Source organism: Pleurodeles waltl, chromosome 7 (genome assembly GCF_031143425.1).
Source record: "Pleurodeles waltl isolate 20211129_DDA chromosome 7, aPleWal1.hap1.20221129, whole genome shotgun sequence".
Lineage (NCBI taxonomy): Eukaryota > Metazoa > Chordata > Amphibia > Caudata > Salamandridae > Pleurodeles > Pleurodeles waltl.
In genome coordinates this window covers 1,384,315,110-1,384,336,191 of record NC_090446.1, presented here as the reverse complement: position 1 = coordinate 1,384,336,191, position 21,082 = coordinate 1,384,315,110, and the positions used below count along the sequence as shown (strand labels likewise).

Genomic DNA, 21,082 nt, shown 5'->3' with positions numbered 1-21,082 from the left:
ATGTAAAACACTCTGATGCACTCCGGCATTGTATGTGCTATACAAAAATGTCAATACATAAAATAAATAAATAACACATCATGAAATGAGGCTTTAATAAGATCTAGCTCTCGCTTTAGTGTCCAGCAGAACCTAATTAACATTTTTTGCCAAATTCAAAAGAGTAATGCAAACCAGATGTAGACACTCCAGCTTAGATAATGGAAATTGAGAATTATTAAGCAACGCATCTAAATAAAGGATTGGGTTTACCCATAGGAGATAAAGATGACCAGGTACAAAAGAACGCTTGGTGAGCACCATGTGAGGTCGCAAGTAAAGCATCGCTATTGATAGCAATGATTTGCAAGTACAAATCCCCCAAAAAAGGCCAATACATAGATTTATGTGTGGTATGTGGAAGTAAGCATCTCTCAATGCAGATGGCACCCAACTCTGGTCTCCATGGCCTCAGACATCTGAGCTACTATCATCCTTTTAAAGACCCTCTGAGTGAGAACTGGTTTAGGTCATAAAGAAGAATTCAGTCTTAGTTTCCTCAAGAGGCCCGGGAGAGGACTAGTTCTCCCTTGATAGCCATCAGGGAGCAAAATGAGAAAGGTTTACAGCAATTCATTCTTTGATGCTATTTGGCAAAGAACACACTTGAGAATAAAAAAAAGTTACCTACTTATGATTTTAGTTTACCATCATAGGAGTCTTTTATTTATTCATTTATTGATTTATCCAGCGTTTTTCTAGAGTGCAACTGCACCAAATGGTATTGGCACACTTTAGAAATAATAATTTCTTACAAATAATCAAGCAGTGATTAGGCAAGGAGAAAATAAAAATAAAGGGAAGGATAAAATTAGGAGCTAGCCAACTTAACAAGAAATAATGAGTCTGAGAAACAAGCCACTAAAACATTATTTAACCGTTCATCAAACTGATGGTGGCTCGAAAGACGGTGAAGGAAGGACGATGAAGAAAGAGGAGGTCAAATATGGTGGCGGTCGTGCACTGGATACATTTCAACCAGATATTTCTTGAATACATGGGTCTTAAAGGCCCTTCTGAAAGTCAGAATGTGATGCTGTATCCTTATCCGAACCAGGAGAGAACTGTAGGTTTTGGGTACACTTAGTTTTTCGATTTTTCGGTGATAAGCATGGATCCTGCTTTCTGTAGTTTAGCTTTAAGTATTTCATCCAGAATTTTTTTTTTTTTCAGAAAGCAATGGCAGTGTTACAATGGCCTGAAATAAAGAGGAGACGTGGCCCAACGGCCAGTGCTGACAACCTTGGACTCAGGGAAGCTGGTTTAAATCCCAGCCTCAGCTCAACATCCGTTCATTCTGAGCAAATTGTCCACATGCCTAAAAAGAAGAAAACATTTCTAATGTCCAGCACTCATGCAAGTGTCTGGTTCTCAAGAAAAGAACACCAATGCCCTTGGGCCTTTATTTACGCTATACAAAACTGCAAAAAGAAATAAAAGGTTTACAATATAATTATATATATCTGTGTATTGATATGTTTTGATACACATATGCGATAAATATATGCACAGGGGGGCTCTGGGTACAATTTGAAAAATGTTGGTGATAGAATATTTGGAGGACATCCCATGATGTTGGTTTCAAATGAATCATGTATTTGCCCTATTTTCACAATTTAGATAGATGCAAATGTTTCAAACTAGTTTAGTGGTTGCCTCCAGAAGCCCATTTTTTGTTCTACGTTAATGAGTATTTTCTTGTGGTCTACAGTACCAAATGCAGCGGAAATGTTTAGTAGGAAAAGCAGACAAGCATCACTTTCGTGGAGGATACTCATAGCTGCAAAGTTTTTGGTTTGCTCATACGAGTTTTAAATGTTTCAGGTTTTTAGTGTACTTTTCTGTGATGCGTCTGTGCCTTTTGTGGCACACTTTCTTGAGAGTAGAACAAGGCAGATATGCCAATATAATAAAATAAATATTTTAAATTGACCCATTTAGTTCAGAGTGACGAGTTAGACACTGCTCTAAAATACTCGAAATGTCCGTGGAGTGTGTATGCAGGACACTGGTAGAAACTAACGTGACATCTATGAAACTTATATACTTTCCCACTGTGTATTGGATTCCTGTTTGGATGAAAACATTAGGACCAAGACTGTCAGTGAGGGATAGTTAGGACCCATCAAAAATAAGTACAACCCCACACTGCCTGTTGCTGTTAATACAATGGGGACCCTTCGGGCTGCCGAGTCACTCAGTGGGAGCGGCTGTGGGGGATAACATGGTGTGTGTACTCCCCAGTCTGGGTTTAGAGAAAATACAGAGCTGGCTTAAAAGGGCAGCCCCGAATGAAGGGTGCAAACAAAGAGAAGATCCATCCTCGCGAATTCCAGCGCTGACCCTCTCATCGGATGTGAGCATACTGATGTCTCCACACATAACACCAAATAAACCTATCTTTCACCAGTTATCTATGTAGCTGTACACTGCCAGTGACTAACCCACCCCTCCATAATGCAGCAAGTACGCCTCTCATTAGTTATCCCAATATCAAATCAACCTAAAGCGTCAAAGTAGAACATCAACACAGTGATCACGGCCTCTCAAACCTGGAATGAGAAGATGACAGTGGCCAAACAAGATGTTTCATGTGCATGCATGCCTCAGCTGGCCTGGTCACCCAGCTCTCATAGTCACACCCTTAACCTAGAGGGCTGGTGCTTACATCCCATTAACATAAATGTTGATTTTTAAATGAAAATTCAAATATTGCAAAGTGTGTTTTTAACACGGAAATTGGCAACAATAATGCATCATCAATGAAAAAAGAAATGCATGTTGTTTGCTGCTGGTGCATAACTGTCGGTTGCTCCTAAAGAAATCGTGACATTTTAAATATAATAAATAGAATCTTGCATTTGAGAACTTTTCTGCATCTGGCACAGAAGGCGTGTGCTTAACAATACTAAGAATACAATTATGTTTTTAAAGCGGCCTGAGCTGGTTTAGGATGTTACAAAAGGACAAAGGCTATGTGGCAGACAATTTGCCGCCGTCTCACTCGCTGTCAGGTTGAGAGTTTAACTTGCAGGTGTTATGTCTCTAGTTAGATATCAGGCCACACCCACTGCTGCCCCCTTGACAGTGGGTTTAACAGTGCTTCGGGCAGGCGAGGAGTGATACCTATAGACCTATTATGAAAGGCACACAAGTGCCGGTGCTGAGCTAATCTGATAGGCATCTGACTCTGTAAGGCAATGGGTCATGGCAATGGCCAGAGCTCATCGCACAGGGTTTGAAGGTATCTAAGAGGCACTGGTACCGTCTGCTGGCAACTATAAATATAGATTTTTCTACTTTCCAAACTATCTCCAGCAAGCAAGTGTGTAAAAACAATATTAAGATCAGCTACATTAGCGCTTTCAGGCAGATGGACAGTATATTCCAGCCAACACAACTGGGCTTATTTACGCACCTATGAAAAATGGAGCAAAAGCAATGCTCTTTTTCTGAGATCACCTCTTTACAGCTTCAAGACGCTATATGCTCTTTTGATTCGATCAGCTGCATGTAGTTACGCAGAGGGCTTGGTTGGCTCCACCAGAAAATACATTCTAGTACTACTGCTTTGTTCGTAAACTCTCACAATGTGAGGGGCCTGTTTCAGGAAACTTATGGCTGTACAGAACATCAGACGGTTTCAAGTCTGAACTTAAATACTTACACAAGGGACAGACCTATGCCACTGCTTCCCAGGTTTTTTCTATAACCACAACCCATGTTTTACAATGACAAAACTTCGTAATCCGTGTATATTGGGATAGAAGAGAGAGAGAGAGAGATGAGAGAGGAGGAAGGGACTGGTGTTGGTCTGATTATTTCTGGCAGGGTTGCTTTTGGCCCCCAGTCTGGCCCAGCTTGTGAAGCCTTGTAAAACCTCTGCCTCTGTGGAGTAAGTCGTAGAATGTAAGAAAAGAGGATGCATGCAAAGTCTTAATATCAAAGGGCAAGCCTATCCCTATGTCCTGTCCCAAGTGCGTAACTAAGCATGGCTTTCACATGCACACCAAAGTAATCATGACACTTGTATCGACATGTGCTTACTGATTTGAAATTGTTATTGTCAAGTTGTGAGAGACAGAAAATACATTCTGCAGCCACTGAAAGAAGGAATTCACCAAACGCATCTTGCAAGCTGAAATCACGGAGGTTATATAAACATAAGAGGAAGATAAGAGTTCCGGTAAGATCTTTTCCCCTGATATTTCCAAAGTTTTTGCCTCTTTATTCAAAACAAAAGGGTAAGAAACTGGACATGTCCTCTTGCTGAGGACCATAAGAACAGGACACTTCACTGAGCCCGTACATGACCCATAACAGGCTAACCTTTGCATCCAGCGCCTCTAAAGATGAATGTCTTAAAAGGCCATGTTCAATTTTCCGAATTTCAATTTTTTCCCCCCTCAAACTCAGACACCCCTTTGAGCCTCTGCCTCTCCGTCTCTAACTCTCACATCCTACCTATCACCGTTGCTAGGTCTTCTGTTTGTAGACAGTGGTCAAACTACGTGCCCCACACTTACCTTTCCAGAAGACTTGATGCCCTTGATCATACAGAGGCAGACCACCACCCATGCAGCGAAGAGACATCCAGTCATGGCACCGTCCAGACCCCCGCTCTCGTCAATGGAGCTGCTGATATGCAGGGCCTTGTGGTACCAGAAATAGGTAGTGCTGGTGCTGTGGTCACAAGCCAGCTCTGAAGGGGAGAACAAAGTACAATATAGGGGTCAGATGTTATGTACCCGTTTACTAACCAGAAAGAGTTTCCAACTTTCCTACATATAAACATGCTAGTGTGAGCATATGCTGGGGAGGGAGCACATTACTACACACTGAGCCAAGGAAGGATTCTTGGCCCAAGAAAAAGCTTAAGGCTTCGCTTTCCAGCCAACTGAACATCTGTTAAATACAATCTATGCCTTGGTCCGGCCCAATACTGGTGGCTAAGATGTTAAATGGTTTGTGCTCAGTATAACTTGACCAGGCAGGTCGGGTTTCCTGCGTTAGCTTTAAATGTGTAGCGATCGTGTAAAAATGTTCCTATTCTTTAATCACTAACAATAAGGAACACAGAATGCACCTGTGAGGAGGATGCTAGGTTGAGTTTGGAAATTCACTGATACCATTCACTAGAGGACCTCTTTAATGGCCCCACAGTTTCTGTAGCTTAGTTCCTGACGTTGGCCCTTTGCCCATCAGAACACAGTAGTAAGCTTTTAACCCCAGAGAGGAGGATTCAGACTGCCTGTAGTCTCCCTGAATCCTATGGCTTGGATATACATAGATACTTACTTGTAAACTTAGCATATGCGGACACTGACCTTTATGAGTCGTGTTGGGCATTTCAGGACAGTCTTCCCAGGGCAGAGGGTACTGGAAGGAATGAAATAAGTAGAAAAGGCTCCAGCCAATGATGACATTGTAGTACAGGGCCACATAGTAGCACACCTAGAGAAAGAAAGAGGGGTTCAGTCGACAGCCATTGAGCAGGAAGGAATGAAGCTGAGAGGTGAGGGCACAGAGTGAGGGCAGCAGCAGGGAGACAAGGGTACTGCTTGTAAGGATTGAGGGTAGGAGCTAGCAGCTCACTCCACAGAACGTTAGACATAAAGGGGAAACAATACATGCTTCCAACACCAAAAGTAAAGTGTGTTGGGATCACATTTTAACTGCACACAACTGCTACAATTACTGTTAGAGAAAGATTAGACGGAGCGTGGTAGCGCTGCATGATGTATAGGATTATCAATGCCACTTGCCACACAGCCAGCAGATCCAGCTTGATTTGTCCCTCAAGTGTGGAACAATGTGAGAGGCCTGGCAAAAACACTTGCATCAGCATAAACCATGGACACTGGCTGATACTGTTCACTTTTTCGCGTCATCAATCTATAGGCAAGGCCTAATGATGTAAAAACCTCAAATAATGTCAGACGCAAACTATCCCTGATGCCTCTTACACATATAGTAGCCTGTATCCGGTTACTGCTACATACAAGAAACCCTTCTTCGTTGGGAGGAGGCAAGGTGTCTGGGAAGAGAGATGGAAAAGCAGGAGAATTTATCTTATTTCCCTTTCTAGAGTCCCCCAAAAGAAATGTACTGAAAGAATATCTGGACATATCTAAAGAACCGGCATTATGCGGTCTGTTTTCTTTGTGACAGCATTTTGGACAGCTTTCGAAAACTCTAATGTAGTTATTTTTGAGGACTGCAGAGAGCCAGTGGCTGATTCATATGAAACAGTTCTCACACTTTTTCCAGCATACCATAATCTATGCGCAGAAGCTTCTGCCCAGTGCCCCAGGGTTCAACCCTACTAATAACTTGAATAGTGAAAGTTATTGCAAATCTAACCTCGGTTTCACACATTCCCATCATTGCCCTTCCTCTTGACAAGCCATGCTAAGACTAAGCTGCTAATTATTCCCCAGAGCTACCGGTGTATATCTATGGTATTACACAAGTTGGGCTTTTTGACGCCTCATTGTCAAGTTCCATTTTTCACAAGTTAATTAACATGTCAGTAGTTTTAGGTCATACATGAGAAATTTCTCACACTTCGAATTCATATGCTAATTCATTAGTGAAACCCCCATTGATTTATAGATGTGACATTCATTTGTGATGCTTTTTTTGTATACGATAAATTCCTCCCACTCAATCAAAAGAAGGCCCACCACCTGCTTGTTCCTTCCTATATATGCTCAGAAAACGTCTTAATTCTAGCGCTAGGTTGTTATTCTGCTTCTGTCTTTTTCACCCCCACAGTTCACCCCAATATGGAGTCATTAACAGACACAAATAATAAACTCAGAATCCCAGGTTTATGTTTTATATCCCTATAAAATACAAACTCGCACTGCAAAATATGGAGAAATTGCCTATTGGCTGAACGAGGTAAGACCCACAATTGGAGCTCATTTCGCTCCACGTATTCCTAGATAAATAGGGAATTCATCCTCCTAAAACAGATTGGTACAATCTAAATGCAGAGAAGAAAAGGGGGGAGTCCAGCCAAAAGACTTCCTTGGAATGCCGAATTTATTGAATGGTTGTGGGAACTCAAAACCGGAAGGCCTGGACCCTAAGCCTCCCAATGAGTTATAATGCTGAATCAATTGGAGGTGAGTTTCCACTTCAAAAATTAAAACTACTCAGCTTAATGCTTCGGTAATGATTTATTGAGAGAAAGAGAAAAAAAGTAATCAGTTGCAGAAGTTATTAGTCCAGAGAGTTTTTTGACAATCAGGAAGCTGGTGTTCAAATCATAAAACAGTCCAATCTGTTGATATCACTGGTTTGGAACAAATAGCAACATTCAGTAGAGGAACAGCCAACACGTGTTTCGCCCCTTAAGCGGATAAGCGGGGGCTTTCTCAAGGCTGTAGAGAATATATATAAAAGAAATAAGTAACTTTCCAAGCGAAATATGTTACCAAATAAAAAGCATGCTAGCCATGTGAATCATGCAGGGCATATTGTGCTCCCGCTCGGTGAGACCTCTAAGTGTCAAGATGTGATCCAAGATAGATTTCCCCGTGTAAACCAAGGGCTAAGGTCATAGGAAAAATATGAGTTAAAGTAAGGCCAATAGTGAAATTAAGAGAGTAAAAAATAGACTGCTCTTTGATTTGAAGGAACGATTTTTGTGAGAGTGAGAAAAGTAAAAAAGAAATAAAAGAGAAAGTATTGTAGTCCTGTCATAGTAATAAGTGAAAACTAAATATAAACTGGCACTCACGTGATGTTAATTCATGCACAATATGCCCTGCATGATTCACATGGCTAGCATGCTTTTTATTTGGTAACATATTTCGCTTGGAAAGTTACTTATTTCTTTTATATATATTCTCTACAGCCTTGAGAAAGCCCCCGCCTATCCGCTTAAGGGGCGAAACACGTGTTGGCTGTTCCTCTACTGAATGTTGCTATTTGTTCCAAACCAGTGATATCAACAGATTGGACTGTTTTATGATTTGAACACCAGCTTCCTGATTGTCAAAAAACTCTCTGGACTAATAACTTCTGGAACTGATTACTTTTTTTCACAATCTAAATGCAGAACATCAGTCTTGTCTTCCTTTCAAATACGAAGATATTTAATTTAACAGTGGCTTTCCATTCTAATGGTCATAAGGGTGAGAATTCCCTAGGAATGGCAGCTTAGCTCAAGCGACTGTTGCAAATATTTTTGTGCAGCTTACATATTATAGAATCAACGCTCAATTGGATTGACTAACAATTTCATCCTTCAGATGTCAATAAAACTATGCCCGTTGGATAATATGATCTATTGTTTCATGTCATGTGATGGTTCAGTTTACGGCAAGTGCTATGTAACAAGCCAACATCACTAGAAGTTGTTATTCGACTGATGGAAACACATAGTATCATCTGCTGTAGACACCAGAACCAAACTTTGGAGGGCAGATACCACTTTGTAGACCTGGAGCCTTACAGACAAACAGATGGTTGGTTTGTAAGGGTGGGCTTCCATCTTCTGCCTTCAGCCATAGTACCTTGTGACACAAACTCCAGTCAGAAGAGAGAACAAGCGCTCACCACACGGGGTGGGAGGAGAGGAGCAATGGGAGCTGCAATTTTGTTATGTTATTTGGATGCTTTGCAGTGTTCTTGCCACAAGCGGATTGATATATACGAAGGTACGGGCCACTGGCGCCAGTAATGATAATGTTACTATCTTGTATGTAAAAGGCAGCAGTTTTCTACAAAAATCAATAAAGATATTCAAAAGGGAGGAAAAAAAACATGAACGCACCACACAGCTGGCGAAGCCGATGCCAGCCAGGCGGGGACTAAGGTGCTTCCAGACCCCAATGCTGCCCTGCCGGATGCTCTGACCTGCAGCCAGCTCCAGGAAGAAGAGGGGAATACCGATGAGGACGAGGAGCAGGAAGTACAGCAAAAGGAAGGCACCTGCGAAAAAGATGAGAACCTGGTTAAGGAAGCAGGAGTTAAATGTAGAGCAATCGTAAGATAGGATTCCAGTGGTCCTTATCAAGCAAGAAGAGTGATCCTTACATGAGGGAGGAGTATCCTTAACACGGGGAGAGGGTACTCCTTTAATGTGGGGGATACATTCACACAGTAGAAGACTGCCTCTAAACTGATGCAGGAATGCCATTGTCATAAGGAAATGATCCCCAAGACAGGAAAACGGTGCACCTAGCACGAAGAAGTGGGGTCCATGGTAGGCAACTGTTCACCCAATTCCCTAATGGGGGGGGAGGGGGTGGTAGAATAGTAGCTCTGCAATGCTTTCCTCCCTATGAGCTGCTAAAATTGTTTTCCCTATGCTATGTTGTCATGAACAGAGGACCGCTCTGTATAACAGCACCTCTGAAAAGCTGACTAGCCTTGTGGAGGCATCTGGATGAATTACTATATCCGTACACAGTGAACACTGTAGTGTGGTGTGTGCATGCAAGTGGTCTGTTGACTTTGGCACCCTGCTATGGTATGTTGCCCCAGGTTCCAAAGAGAATGCTGGGCAAGGTTAGGTCCATGTGTGCACTGATCGAGTATGCTACACTTGTGTTATATTTGCAAACTGTTAACCCATTATGGGATGCATGAAATGCCTTTCTGCACACTTCTATGATGGATAGCACAAGGTCACTCCCCTTTCGACAGATTTCCTTCCTACTTCTACCAGACACTGGACAACATGGCCACACCATGGCGGCTTGCCCACTTTACACCTGAGGAGAATGCAGATTTTATTCCGTTTTGAATTTTTACTTGGTCAAAATGGCTATTCCATACTTAAGGAAGGCTTGTTCCTCCACTAAGACACTAAGGAGGTCATTACGAGTGTGGCGGACTATAGACAACCACACATGCAGTGATTGACTGGACCACCACATTACAATGCTGGCGGTCAGGCTGCCAGGATTTTGGATCCAAGCGGTCTGGAGGTGGCGGAGATCCTAATCCACCACCGCAGCACAGCAAGCAGCACTGCACTGGAGATTACGTCCTCGTTCTCCGCCAGCCTTTTCATGGGAGTAGTGCTACCTCACGGATTTCATGGTGACATGTTTCAAGGACAGCAAAAACGAACTTTAGGGAAGCTTTGAAAAATGTCAGGCCGCATCATAACAAAATAATGGAGCCAGGAAGACATCTTGAATGCTATTCTGAAGAAGGGAGTCTTACCTCCTCCATTCTGATGGCAGAGGTACGGAAACCTCCAGACGTTACCAAGGCCCACGGAGAAGCCGACCTGGGCAAGGATGTACTGAAGTTTACTGCTCCATGCTGGACGAGTAGGGGTCTCTTCAGGCAGCAGGCCCAGGCTGGACTCCCCCACAGTGATGTCGTCAAGCTGTGATTTCGACTTTTCCATCAGTTAATGGTGTTGTGAGAAGTTAATCACGAGTGTTTCAAAGCCAGTCATTGAAGGAAGACATGCACATCTTTAATCCAGCCTGGAAAGAAGAAGTGAAAAATGTTTAAAGAGATGGGATTCAGACCAAAACCTGACTGTCAAAAGAAAAACATGAAAGGGGAGGAGAGGAACGTTCTAGGAATCTGAATAAGTTACAAAACCACCCTAGGGTTATGGTGTGTAAAAAAAAATAATAATAATAATGAACATCTTTCTCAAGGAAAATAAAACATTGCCTATTTGTACCTTCCCTTGTGGATGACAGCTTTTGAGGTACCTTATGAACCACATGGCACTACACTATTCCAGAACCAAAGCAAACACGCAAAAAACTAGATCGATGGCTGTTCCAAGCTCAAGGTGCTGTGTGGTGCACCACAAGAATACTACAGGGTCTGGCTTAGAGTTTGGCGGACAGGTTTCTCTGTCACAAACGTGACTGACATCTCACCCGCTGTATTACAAGAGCATTATATGCAGTGACACTTCCAATACGGCAGACAGGATATCTGTGACGTTTGTGATGGAGTAACCTGCCACCGAACTCTAAATCAGGCCTTCTGTCTCGTCCTTATTGTTGAACATTTGCATGCAGTCATTGGCTCAGGTTATTTAACTACACCAATTCCAAATGTACTCTGATGAGATCACAAAGTTCCTCAACTATATTTATTTCTTGGATGAAGAAGAACTTTCTTTGAATGTATATATCCATATCTGAAATGACGATGATGCACAACTACAGTAAACTAAACAAAAAGAAAACAGAATTTCTCTGGCAGAACTCCGTGGGATCTCTCCCACGCCTAGTACAAAAAGCAAAAAATCTTAAGTGACTAGAGCACTGGTAGTGGTATATTTTGACTATCACACCATAATATGTACTGAGTCCAAAATAGCAAAGGTATGCCTTGTAGCTGGCTAGCATATCAGTTCTAACAGAACTTGCCCACAAGACACATCATCCGCAAACAGAGAGCAGAATACATTAGACAAAACGCTCCACATACAGACAGGAGATATTAGATATGTAATACAATATGCTATCAAAGTGATTCCTACAGTCTGAACCTTCAAGATAAGGTTTCACAACTTATAACAAATAGTGCATCAAACAACTGAGATAAACTATAAAGTGGGATAATTGGCTATTATGTATGACATTTCTATAATGTCATGTAAGCAATTCTAGGTGCATACTGTCACTATAATCATCCGGCCATGTGCACAAGCAATGGGTAAAACCCTCTGACCTCATCTCTTTGAAATGCAGATTCTCCTATTACAGATTAATCCAGTGGCTGACCTCATGCTAATCAAGTCCCATCACACACTCATGCATGTATCAAAGCACCGTAAGCATACCACAAGATTCCTCTAAACTCTGGTCTGAGATAGCAACGCTGGAAAAAATAAGAGACTGCATTCGAAAACTGATTAGCACATTGGAATATTGGGTGCTCGATTGAAGACAATGGAGTAACTCTGGAATAATAATGGCTGGTACATACCTTAGCTCCAACATTCCAATGTTTGTCTCTCCTATTCTCCTTTTTTTAATTTAGAACAATGTAGACTCAGTAGGTGGAATGTTCAAATGGCCGTGCAGCCCTTTTGCCTTGGGCTATACCGGCTGTTAAAGGCCCCCTACTTTGATAAAGAGCCAAGCCTAGGGATTCCGGGCCTTCAACAACTAGGATCACCCTCTTCAGCAGTCTATAAGGCTATTGTGAGAGCCAAACCTAACCACATGTTCTTCAGTAAGGTTCTAAAAACAGAACTACTTATACAAACCTTCAACTAAAGGACAATAGTACCACCTCACCTATTTCCTCAACAAGGTAATTCCAACCCTTTGATTGGTAAATGAGAACCACCTCCAAGACCCAACCACATCCAACAGATACAAACCTCATCACTAATCCTGGCCTAAGCGTGGCCTCCTTGGCAGCTAAGCGGGCCTTTGTTCACACTTTGGAATAGGCCAGAACTCCCATCACTGGCAGAATGGAGGAGAGAAGTATACTGGTGTGCGTGACAGGAGAAGCCAATTTATTAAGCGAGGGTCTGTCCCTCAAAACACAATAAGATATGGGGTGGGCATATCATGAACATTATGTTGTTGCTTACAACTGTGGATACTTTGTTACATGATTGAACATGAAATGTGACGATGTTCCTTGATTGTTGGTGGGTGCTGCTGCGAAATATTATTAACTAATACAAAATTGGTAATAAGAAAACCTGGCCTGAATGACAATTAAGAGCCAGGGAATGGAAACAAACTGCATCCATGCCCTACCCCAATTCAGTAAATAAGCATCAAGTAGAAATGGCAAAACAGATTCAAAGATCAAAGATGTAACCTAGGTCGGGCTAGTCTCTAAATACCGCCAACCTGTGCAATCAACCTCGGCCTACTCTTCTGTTAACATGCTACCATTTTCAAACATCTATCCCACACTGCTCCGATGCAGTCATGAGGTCACATCCTGGCGCTATATAAAAATGTCATTTTTTCCCCTCTTTTGCCTCCACTTCACCTTATCCCTCTCCAATCTTGCCTGCATGATTCCTCCTACTCATGCTCACTTACCTCATTACAAGGGTTATCTCTGGGAGTAGATATTTCTGTATTGCATGCAGTGGAGAATGTGGCTCCTCTACCAACCTAGATGGTCGGGACCATCAATGTATTAGTTCTTTAGCTTCCACTTACTCTTGGCACAGGTCAAATTTACCATACCAAATCGACTTTAACCCTACTGGTTCTGGTAAAAAAATAAAAAAAAATAAAAAAAAGCTTATGGTTCCTGCTTTTGGTGCAATGCACTTGCGTAGCCTCCACCTATGCTCAACCATTGAGCAAAATCAGATCTCACATAGAATTTAATGTTCTCAAACATAATTGGGGATGAATGGTTAGCACTAATATAGATTTCCTGGTGCAAAATAAAGCTTGGATACTACTGACATTTTAAATTGAATTAATAAATGTCATAATCTAATGGGAGTTACACACCAAATGTATGTGCCAGCTAAAGATAAACCTTTCTCACACGTGCAAAACAATCAAACATGTTTCACCCTTTTTTTAAACTGTTCAGTGTAATACATGTGATTATGGTTTGATAAGAAAGAAGCCTAAACTGTGACTGATTATTGCAAGACAGCTGGGGGTTGGGAGCTTTATAGGATCTCATTGATGGCTTCTCAAAACCAGAGTGTTATATAGCACAAGCCAGGCCCAAGGGCCTTAAAGCAAATTACATGAGCACCAGATAATATTACACATTCAAGTAATTTGACAAGAATCACAAGATGGTGATCCATAGCCGGGACATGAACCTTGTTCTCTGAAGTCAGCAGCTCTGACCATTGGGTCACATACTCTCTCAAATTTTGCCAGGAGTACCTTATTCAACAATCCCAGATTTAGCCCATCTGCCTTCCTCAGATATCAGCAAGACTGACTGTGTACAAGTTACTCTCAAATTCCTCAAACAATCGTACAAACCCATCAACTCTACTTTGTCCATAAAATCTCCCTTCACATCTATGCTTGGAGGTCCACCCTCATCTCATCATATCCAAAACACCGATATGCCACCTCGACAATTAGGTTCTTCACTTTCTTAGAACTGCAACAATGGAACACTCTCCTGCTCCATCCAACATCTGACTTCTCTAGACAGCTCTAAAAAGTAACTAAAATCCACATGCTCCCTCCTTAGGAATCACACAAACACATACAGGTTAACAGAACTGAGAGTCCCATGAAAACACTCAGGGCTGTAATGTAATGACTCAGTCAAAGTGTGATGTTCCACTCACTCTCCTACAAGCTTTTTGGTTTCTACTTCGATGAACTGTAGGCCAAATTCCTTTGTAGTATATTAGGTCTGGATAAACTAAGCTTTAGCCTTTGATATGAGAACTGAAGATATAGATGAAGAGGGGAATGGGTGAGGTTTGTACAAAGTCTAGACACAAAAGGTAATGTTAACTACTTTAATAAAGAAGTATTATGAAATTCATAAAACAAAAGATACTCTGCAAGTCAATGTCCAAGGGACCTCCTACGATATGTAATAAATGCCACTCCGGAGGCGGCCCCTTAGTATAATGCATTCCAAAGAAGAATGGCCGAAAGCCTATACCAACAGTAATTACCTCCTAACAGTGAGTAGGTATAGAATGTTTGCTGCACTACCGCTCAAACCTGTTCTCTACAAAAATCTTTACCACTGAAACTCATAATTTAAACTACAATGTGTTTGTCTTTATATATGTACGTGTTTTTATAGTCTAGCTTCACTCCATTGTAAAGAGCTCTGACATCAACTGATGTAGACCGCGCAATACAAAAGTGAAAATAAATACATCTCATTGCTGCTTATTTATTATGAATCAATATAGCTGGTTCCATTTAAATGTATATCTGACAGACCTCAAGAGGGTATGAAGGAATAACTGATGCTCCGTGGGTTTTGCATTCAAATGAACAAAGGTGCTGTGCTTTTGCTGAGAATGACAAGGGATTCACATCTACCCTACTCATCTCCTAGAGGCAGCGATGCAAACCCTGGTCTTACTAATCGAGTGTTTGCTACCTACTACCAGACAACTGTACATTGCATTGCCTTAAGTAGACGTATTAGGTAGCTGTGACATGGTGCTTTTTATGCCATCATTATTTCATACTCAGTGTTACAAACTTGAAGCGCCCAGGGAGGCGCCTCTTTTAAGAGGTTTTGTTTGTAATGAGCCAGAGTTGGCCTTCCCAATGTAGGGATCTATCGCTACGAAAGACACGCTGTATCAATAGCAGAGGTACAGTAGTGCTCCTGCTTCAGTTTCTGGAATTCCACACGTGCGGGCCAGTTCAAGGTTTGATCCCCTGGAATGTGATTGAGGTAACTCACAACTTAATCCTTGACTGGGGTTGACTCACATACTGTGCATTTAAAGTATATCAGCCTTACTGAGGAGTATTGTCTCTATTCCATTAAAGCTACAACAGCCTTGCTGGGTGGTGCTGATATGATCTGTCAGGAAAGGTGGAAAATGTATGGCAGCCCGCTGAGAAGTGGCTGCACTGGCCTATGGTGTGTATCCAAGCCCTACTGACACGAGCCGCTATGGTCAAGGCAGCTCTGCTGTAAAGCGCAGAAGATGCTGTTCAATTAGAAGTATAGCAGGTCTCCTGAACACAGCTGGCAATGTCCTACCAGGAGTAAAACAGCCTTATTAGAAGTGCTGCTGTAGACTATAGCATATTACTTAGAGGATATCAACCCTGCTAAATAGAGGTTGGTATAGTGCCATGGAACATAATACAACTTTACATAGAAACACGGCATTTCAAACTTAATCCCATTCTCGGCCATCCCCAGAGGACAAGTCTAGTTGCACATACCATACACATATTTGTTCATCTGTACTTTGTAATTTTCCAATATTTTGTTTGTAAATACTAGTACTACAGAAAACAAAGATTATAGATATAACAGACCCTTCCTCTCATACCAAGGCCCTTCGGTGGGCGGCTGTCTGAGTGAAACTACGTCTAAGTGTTAATACGCAGCTCTCTTCGAACAAATCTCTTAACTGCAAGCATGCTGTTTTTACTCGTCACTTTTCTGTGTAAGAGCAGCCAATGATTGTGCAGCCGATGAAGGTGTGCACTTTTAACAGACAACTGCATATAGAAAAGAAATTAAAATTGAAGAAAGGTTCAAGTGGAGGCCCTTTTCCACGAATAACAACGAGTCTAACAGCGAATTTCTCAGATAACTTGCTCCACTGACGTGGTACATAGCTTAACTCCGACTGATCACAGAGAAAAGTTGTGCTCACGTTAAAGTGCAGGGAGTGGTTGTCCTTAAGGCTACTGCGAAAACCAGTTTCACTGAATGTTAATCGTACTCGCAAATCCCTCCTCAATGCGGTCTGGGGAAATCGAGTGTAAGGTTTCCTTTTCTCAGATTTGCACACGACCTTCACAAGACTCCCAGCTCCTGGAACCAAGCGGATCTTGGCAACACAGGTTCCTTCAGTTTCAGAAATGCATCCACATGACCTCTACCAGACATTCAGCACCTGCAACACCTGGGCATACAGATTTTCCCCTCCTAGAAACCGCACACATGACCTCAGCACCACGCCATGCTGACAGCATTCAAGAAACTCGATACTCCACGTTCGTCCATCTGTGCCGCCGGTAGGATACATGGAACTGTGCATCACAGGTTCCTCACTTCACTTGTCTGCAAGACCGCAAAACTGCATATAGGCAGTAGGTTTAAAACAAGCATTGGCAAAGCCAACAGGTCTAGCCTTTCTACTGTGCGTGCTAGGCTGCTGGCCTTTTCCAGTGCTTGCTAGTAAAGTATTGTTAAAATACTTGGGGCGGAGGACACACCAAAGAGAGAGCCACAAAACACTTCAGCACTCACGAAGCACTGAATGAAGAAGGAAAAAGTTCCTTAAATTTGAGTAGACGAGTGAGACTGCGACACAGTAAGCGTGGGGATGCAGGGGGAGACGTACAAATGAGAGAGGGGGAAACGTACAAATGAGAGAGTGCAAGCACCCACGAGAAACAGAGCAAACACAGCGCAGGATGGATATTTAGGGGAAGAAGGAAGACAGAAACACAAGAGGGAGAGGGTTAGAAAACACACACACATACTCTTATGAAGTGCTTAAACAAAAAGGAAAAAGTAGTTCCCTAAACATAAGTAGTGGAAGTCAGAAGTCATCCAGTTAAGAAGAGAGGAGGGACAAAGAACACATCGAATAAGAAGCACACAAATGAGAGCGACAATAAAGCCAGTCACTGGTAAGCTATGGCCTGGTTACCTTCTGTAACACCCGTTCTAGCTATTACTCTACCTAATCACAGATTCCTTACTATGTGCATGTTCGCAGGCTCCATTTTGGATCCAGAGATTTTTCTTAGCATTGCTCCCATGTGTCAGCAGGTGCGTCACTGCATCAACTTGATACCGCCCCAGAACTGATGCCAGAACATCATATACAGGGAGTGCAGAATTATTAGGCAAGTTGTATTTTTGAGGATTAATTTTATTATTGAACAACAACCATGTTCTCAATGAACCCAAAAAACTCATTAATATCAAAGCTGAATATTTTTGGAAGTAGTTTTTAGTTTGTTTTTAGTTTTAGCTATGTTAGGGGGATATCTGTGTGTGCAGGTGACTATTACTGTGCATAATTATTAGGCAACTTAACAAAAAAAAATATATACCCATTTCAATTATTTATTATTACCAGTGAAACCAATATAACATCTCAACATTCACAAATATACATTTCTGACATTCAAAAACAAAACAAAAACAAATCAGTGACCAATATAGCCAACTTTCTTTGCAAGGACACTCAAAAGCCTGCCATCCATGGATTCTGTCAGTGTTTTGATCTGTTCACCATCAACATTGCGTGCAGCAGCAACCACAGCCTCCCAGACACTGTTCAGAGAGGTGTACTGTTTTCCCTCCTTGTAAATCTCACATTTGATGATGGACCACAGGTTCTCAATGGGGTTCAGATCAGGTGAACAAGGAGGCCATGTCATTAGATTTCCTTCTTTTATACCCTTTCTTGCCAGCCACGCTGTGGAGTACTTGGACGCGTGTGATGGAGCATTGTCCTGCATGAAAATCATGTTTTTCTTGAAGGATGCAGACTTCTTCCTGTACCACTGCTTGAAGAAGGTGTCTTCCAGGAACTGGCAGTAGGACTGGGAGTTGAGCTTGACTCCATCCTCAACCCGAAGAGGCCCCACAAGCTCATCTTTGATGATACCAGCCCAAACCAGTACTCCACCTCCACCTTGCTGGCGTCTGAGTCGGACTGGAGCTCTCTGCCCTTTACCAATCCAGCCACGGGCCCATCAAGACTCACTCTCATTTCATCAGTCCATAAAACCTTAGAAAAATCAGTCTTGAGATATTTCTTGGCCCAGTCTTGACGTTTCAGCTTGTGTGTCTTGTTCAGTGGTGGTCGTCTTTCAGCCTTTCTTACCTTGGCCATGTCTCTGAGTATTGCACACCTTGTGCTTTTGGGCACTCCAGTGATGTTGCAGCTCTGAAATATGGCCAAACTGGTGGCAAGTGGCATCGTGGCAGCTGCACGCTTGACTTTTCTCAGTTCATGGGCAGTTATTTTGCGCCTTGGTTTTTCCACACGCTACTTGCGACCCTGTTGACTATTTTGAATGAAACGCTTGATTGTTCGATGATCACGCTTCAGAAGCTTTGCAATTTTAAGAGTGCTGCATCCCTCTGCAAGATATCTCACTATTTTTGACTTTTCTGAGCCTGTCAAGTCCTTCTTTTGACCCATTCTGCCAAAGGAAAAGAAGTTGCCTAATAATTATGCACACCTGATATAGGGTGTTGATGTCATTAGACCACACCCCTTCTCATTACAGAGATGCACATCACCTAATATGCTTAATTGGTAGTAGGCTTTCGAGCCTATACAGCTTGGAGTAAGACAACATGCATAAAGAGGATGATGTGGTCAAAATACTCATTTGCCTAATAATTCTGCACTCCCTGTATGCACCATAACTGAGATTAGTTAATTAGTGCAGATCTCCTATGTGAGATATACTTATGAAAGCTAAGAGTCAAATTCAGAGAAGGGCGAGGAGGGAGGGCAGTGAGAAATCTGCAGTTAGAGTATCCACCAGAAAGAGTGCTACCGATGGTAAGCAACTTGTTCTTCTGATGGATACTTCTAACTACAGATTCTGCACCTTGTGAACGGATACCAAAGAAGTGCCGCCCAAGGGGGTGGCTCTGCTGAATGGCTCAAACCAGAAAGCCTTACACCACTGGACAGGCAAAGTGCCCTTCCTATCGGACCTAGCTAGCAAGGCAGTAGTGCTTCGTGAGCCAATGGATTGATGCCCTTGTCGAGGCCTGGTAGATGTCCAGAACAGGCACTCTGCATGCCAATGCAGTGGTAGCAGCCTTTGCACTGGTCGAATGAATTCTCAGGCCCTCCAGTGGCTGCTTCTTGGCCAATGCATAGCAGAATTTTAAACACAGGACTACATACCTTGATAGGGTTCATTTCTTCGTAAGCCTTACCCTTCTTCACCCCAACAAACCTTTTATAGAGCTGATCGTCCACACAAGGTTCTTTTTGTACAATCAATGTAAAAAATATTGAGGTCCAAGCAATTAAACCTCTTCGCCTCTTTCAAGGGATAGGGGTGAGGTATAGCAAATAATGTATATTTCTGAAAGGGAGTTTACAGGAATAGTAGCAGCCAAGGCTCGTCCTCCCATAAAGTTATATACACACCCTAACAGGAGCCTGGCTCCCATCTGTGTCAAAAACTAACTCTTCAAGAAAGGGAAACAGGAAAACGAATTAGTTTTCTAAAAGAAACCTCACCCACCAGCGTTACCCCTTGTAGGCAGGCTTCATCATCAGGTCCTTCCTGTTCCATTTTGGAATGGGCGTGCTACAACCAACGAACTGCATAAGAGCACTTATTATGACTATAACTATGATGGTTAGTGAAGAGTTGGGGGTGGAGGGAGGACTTGCGGGGGTTCAAAAAGGAAGAATAAAAATACCTGCTGCTACTTGCGAAAACCTTTGTTTTAATGCTTATTCATGTGCCAGTATTAGAAGTGGGGTAGTTGGAAAGGATAAGGTTATACTATGAACTGACCTTTAAAATTGCGGTCTATAGGTTTCAAGCTTGCCCCTAGGCTTTTCATCAGGACCACTAGCACCTCCCTATTGCTGCTCCTTACAAATAGTGCCAGTACACACCTAATGTGCCTATAATAAAGGTAATAATACACCTATTTGCGCGCTTGATTCAGATAATTTACCTGAAATACACAAGGAGGAGAGTTAGCCTGCCCAATGCAGTTTACTGGTGTCTGCACATAAATGTTGCGCCTTTCCAATCTCAAATATCTTCAAACGTGAAATGCACTCGTGATGAAAGAATACACGAAGGTGATCGGACTCTGTGATAGATGACCAAAATACATGACATACAACACAAAATGACACTAAACACATACATATTGTGGATACATACATTATTGATACTGTTTACGAGTATCATGGATCCTTTGGTGGAGGGTGGGCTTGTAGTCACACTATGTGAACGAAAAATATTAAGTATCGGCAGTTGGTGGTGGAGTTACCTTCACTGCTGTTAGGGAAGAGTGCCTCATACTCACTACTCCAAAGCTCCACTCCTGAACCTACTTAGTTCCTGCCCGGGGCCCCATATATTTGTGTCCAGCCGGGGAGGGGTGCATTTAAACACTGAGCAGACTGCGCGCCTGTCAGCCTGTCAACCGGGTCCATGTTACCTCGTGTCCAACAACTAGACCATCTATTGAATCCAAGATGGCAACCAGTTTTTGGAACACATGAGGATTGTCTAATAGGACCCCTCTTTGTTTTGGGAGGTTACCAAAAATGCCTGTATAGAAAAAAAGCCGGCGTTGTATGAACAATACCGCCAGGCTTCCTATATAGAGGATATTTCAAAGTAAAGGCCTGGGCTGAGATTTGATTAGCCCCAAAAATGTTAAAATATGTGGATAAATT

The 21,082-nt window shown here is 42.4% G+C and overlaps 1 protein-coding gene across 4 annotated transcripts in view; it reads right to left on the bottom strand.

Moving 5' to 3' along the window:
* LOC138246373 (sodium-dependent neutral amino acid transporter B(0)AT2-like) overlaps window positions 1–21,082 on the bottom strand; it is a 278,385-nt gene that overhangs the window by 70,827 nt on the left and 186,476 nt on the right. For all 4 annotated transcript variants that reach the window (XM_069200937.1, XM_069200938.1, XM_069200936.1 and 1 more), the window contains 4 exons: window positions 10,228–10,499; window positions 8,828–8,985; window positions 5,367–5,493; window positions 4,566–4,741 (listed from right to left, as the gene is read on the bottom strand). In XM_069200937.1, the coding sequence (XP_069057038.1) occupies window positions 4,566–4,741; window positions 5,367–5,493; window positions 8,828–8,985; window positions 10,228–10,417 (651 nt within the window). In that variant the 5' untranslated portion in view covers window positions 10,418–10,499. The remainder of the gene's footprint in view (window positions 1–4,565; window positions 4,742–5,366; window positions 5,494–8,827; window positions 8,986–10,227; window positions 10,500–21,082) is intronic.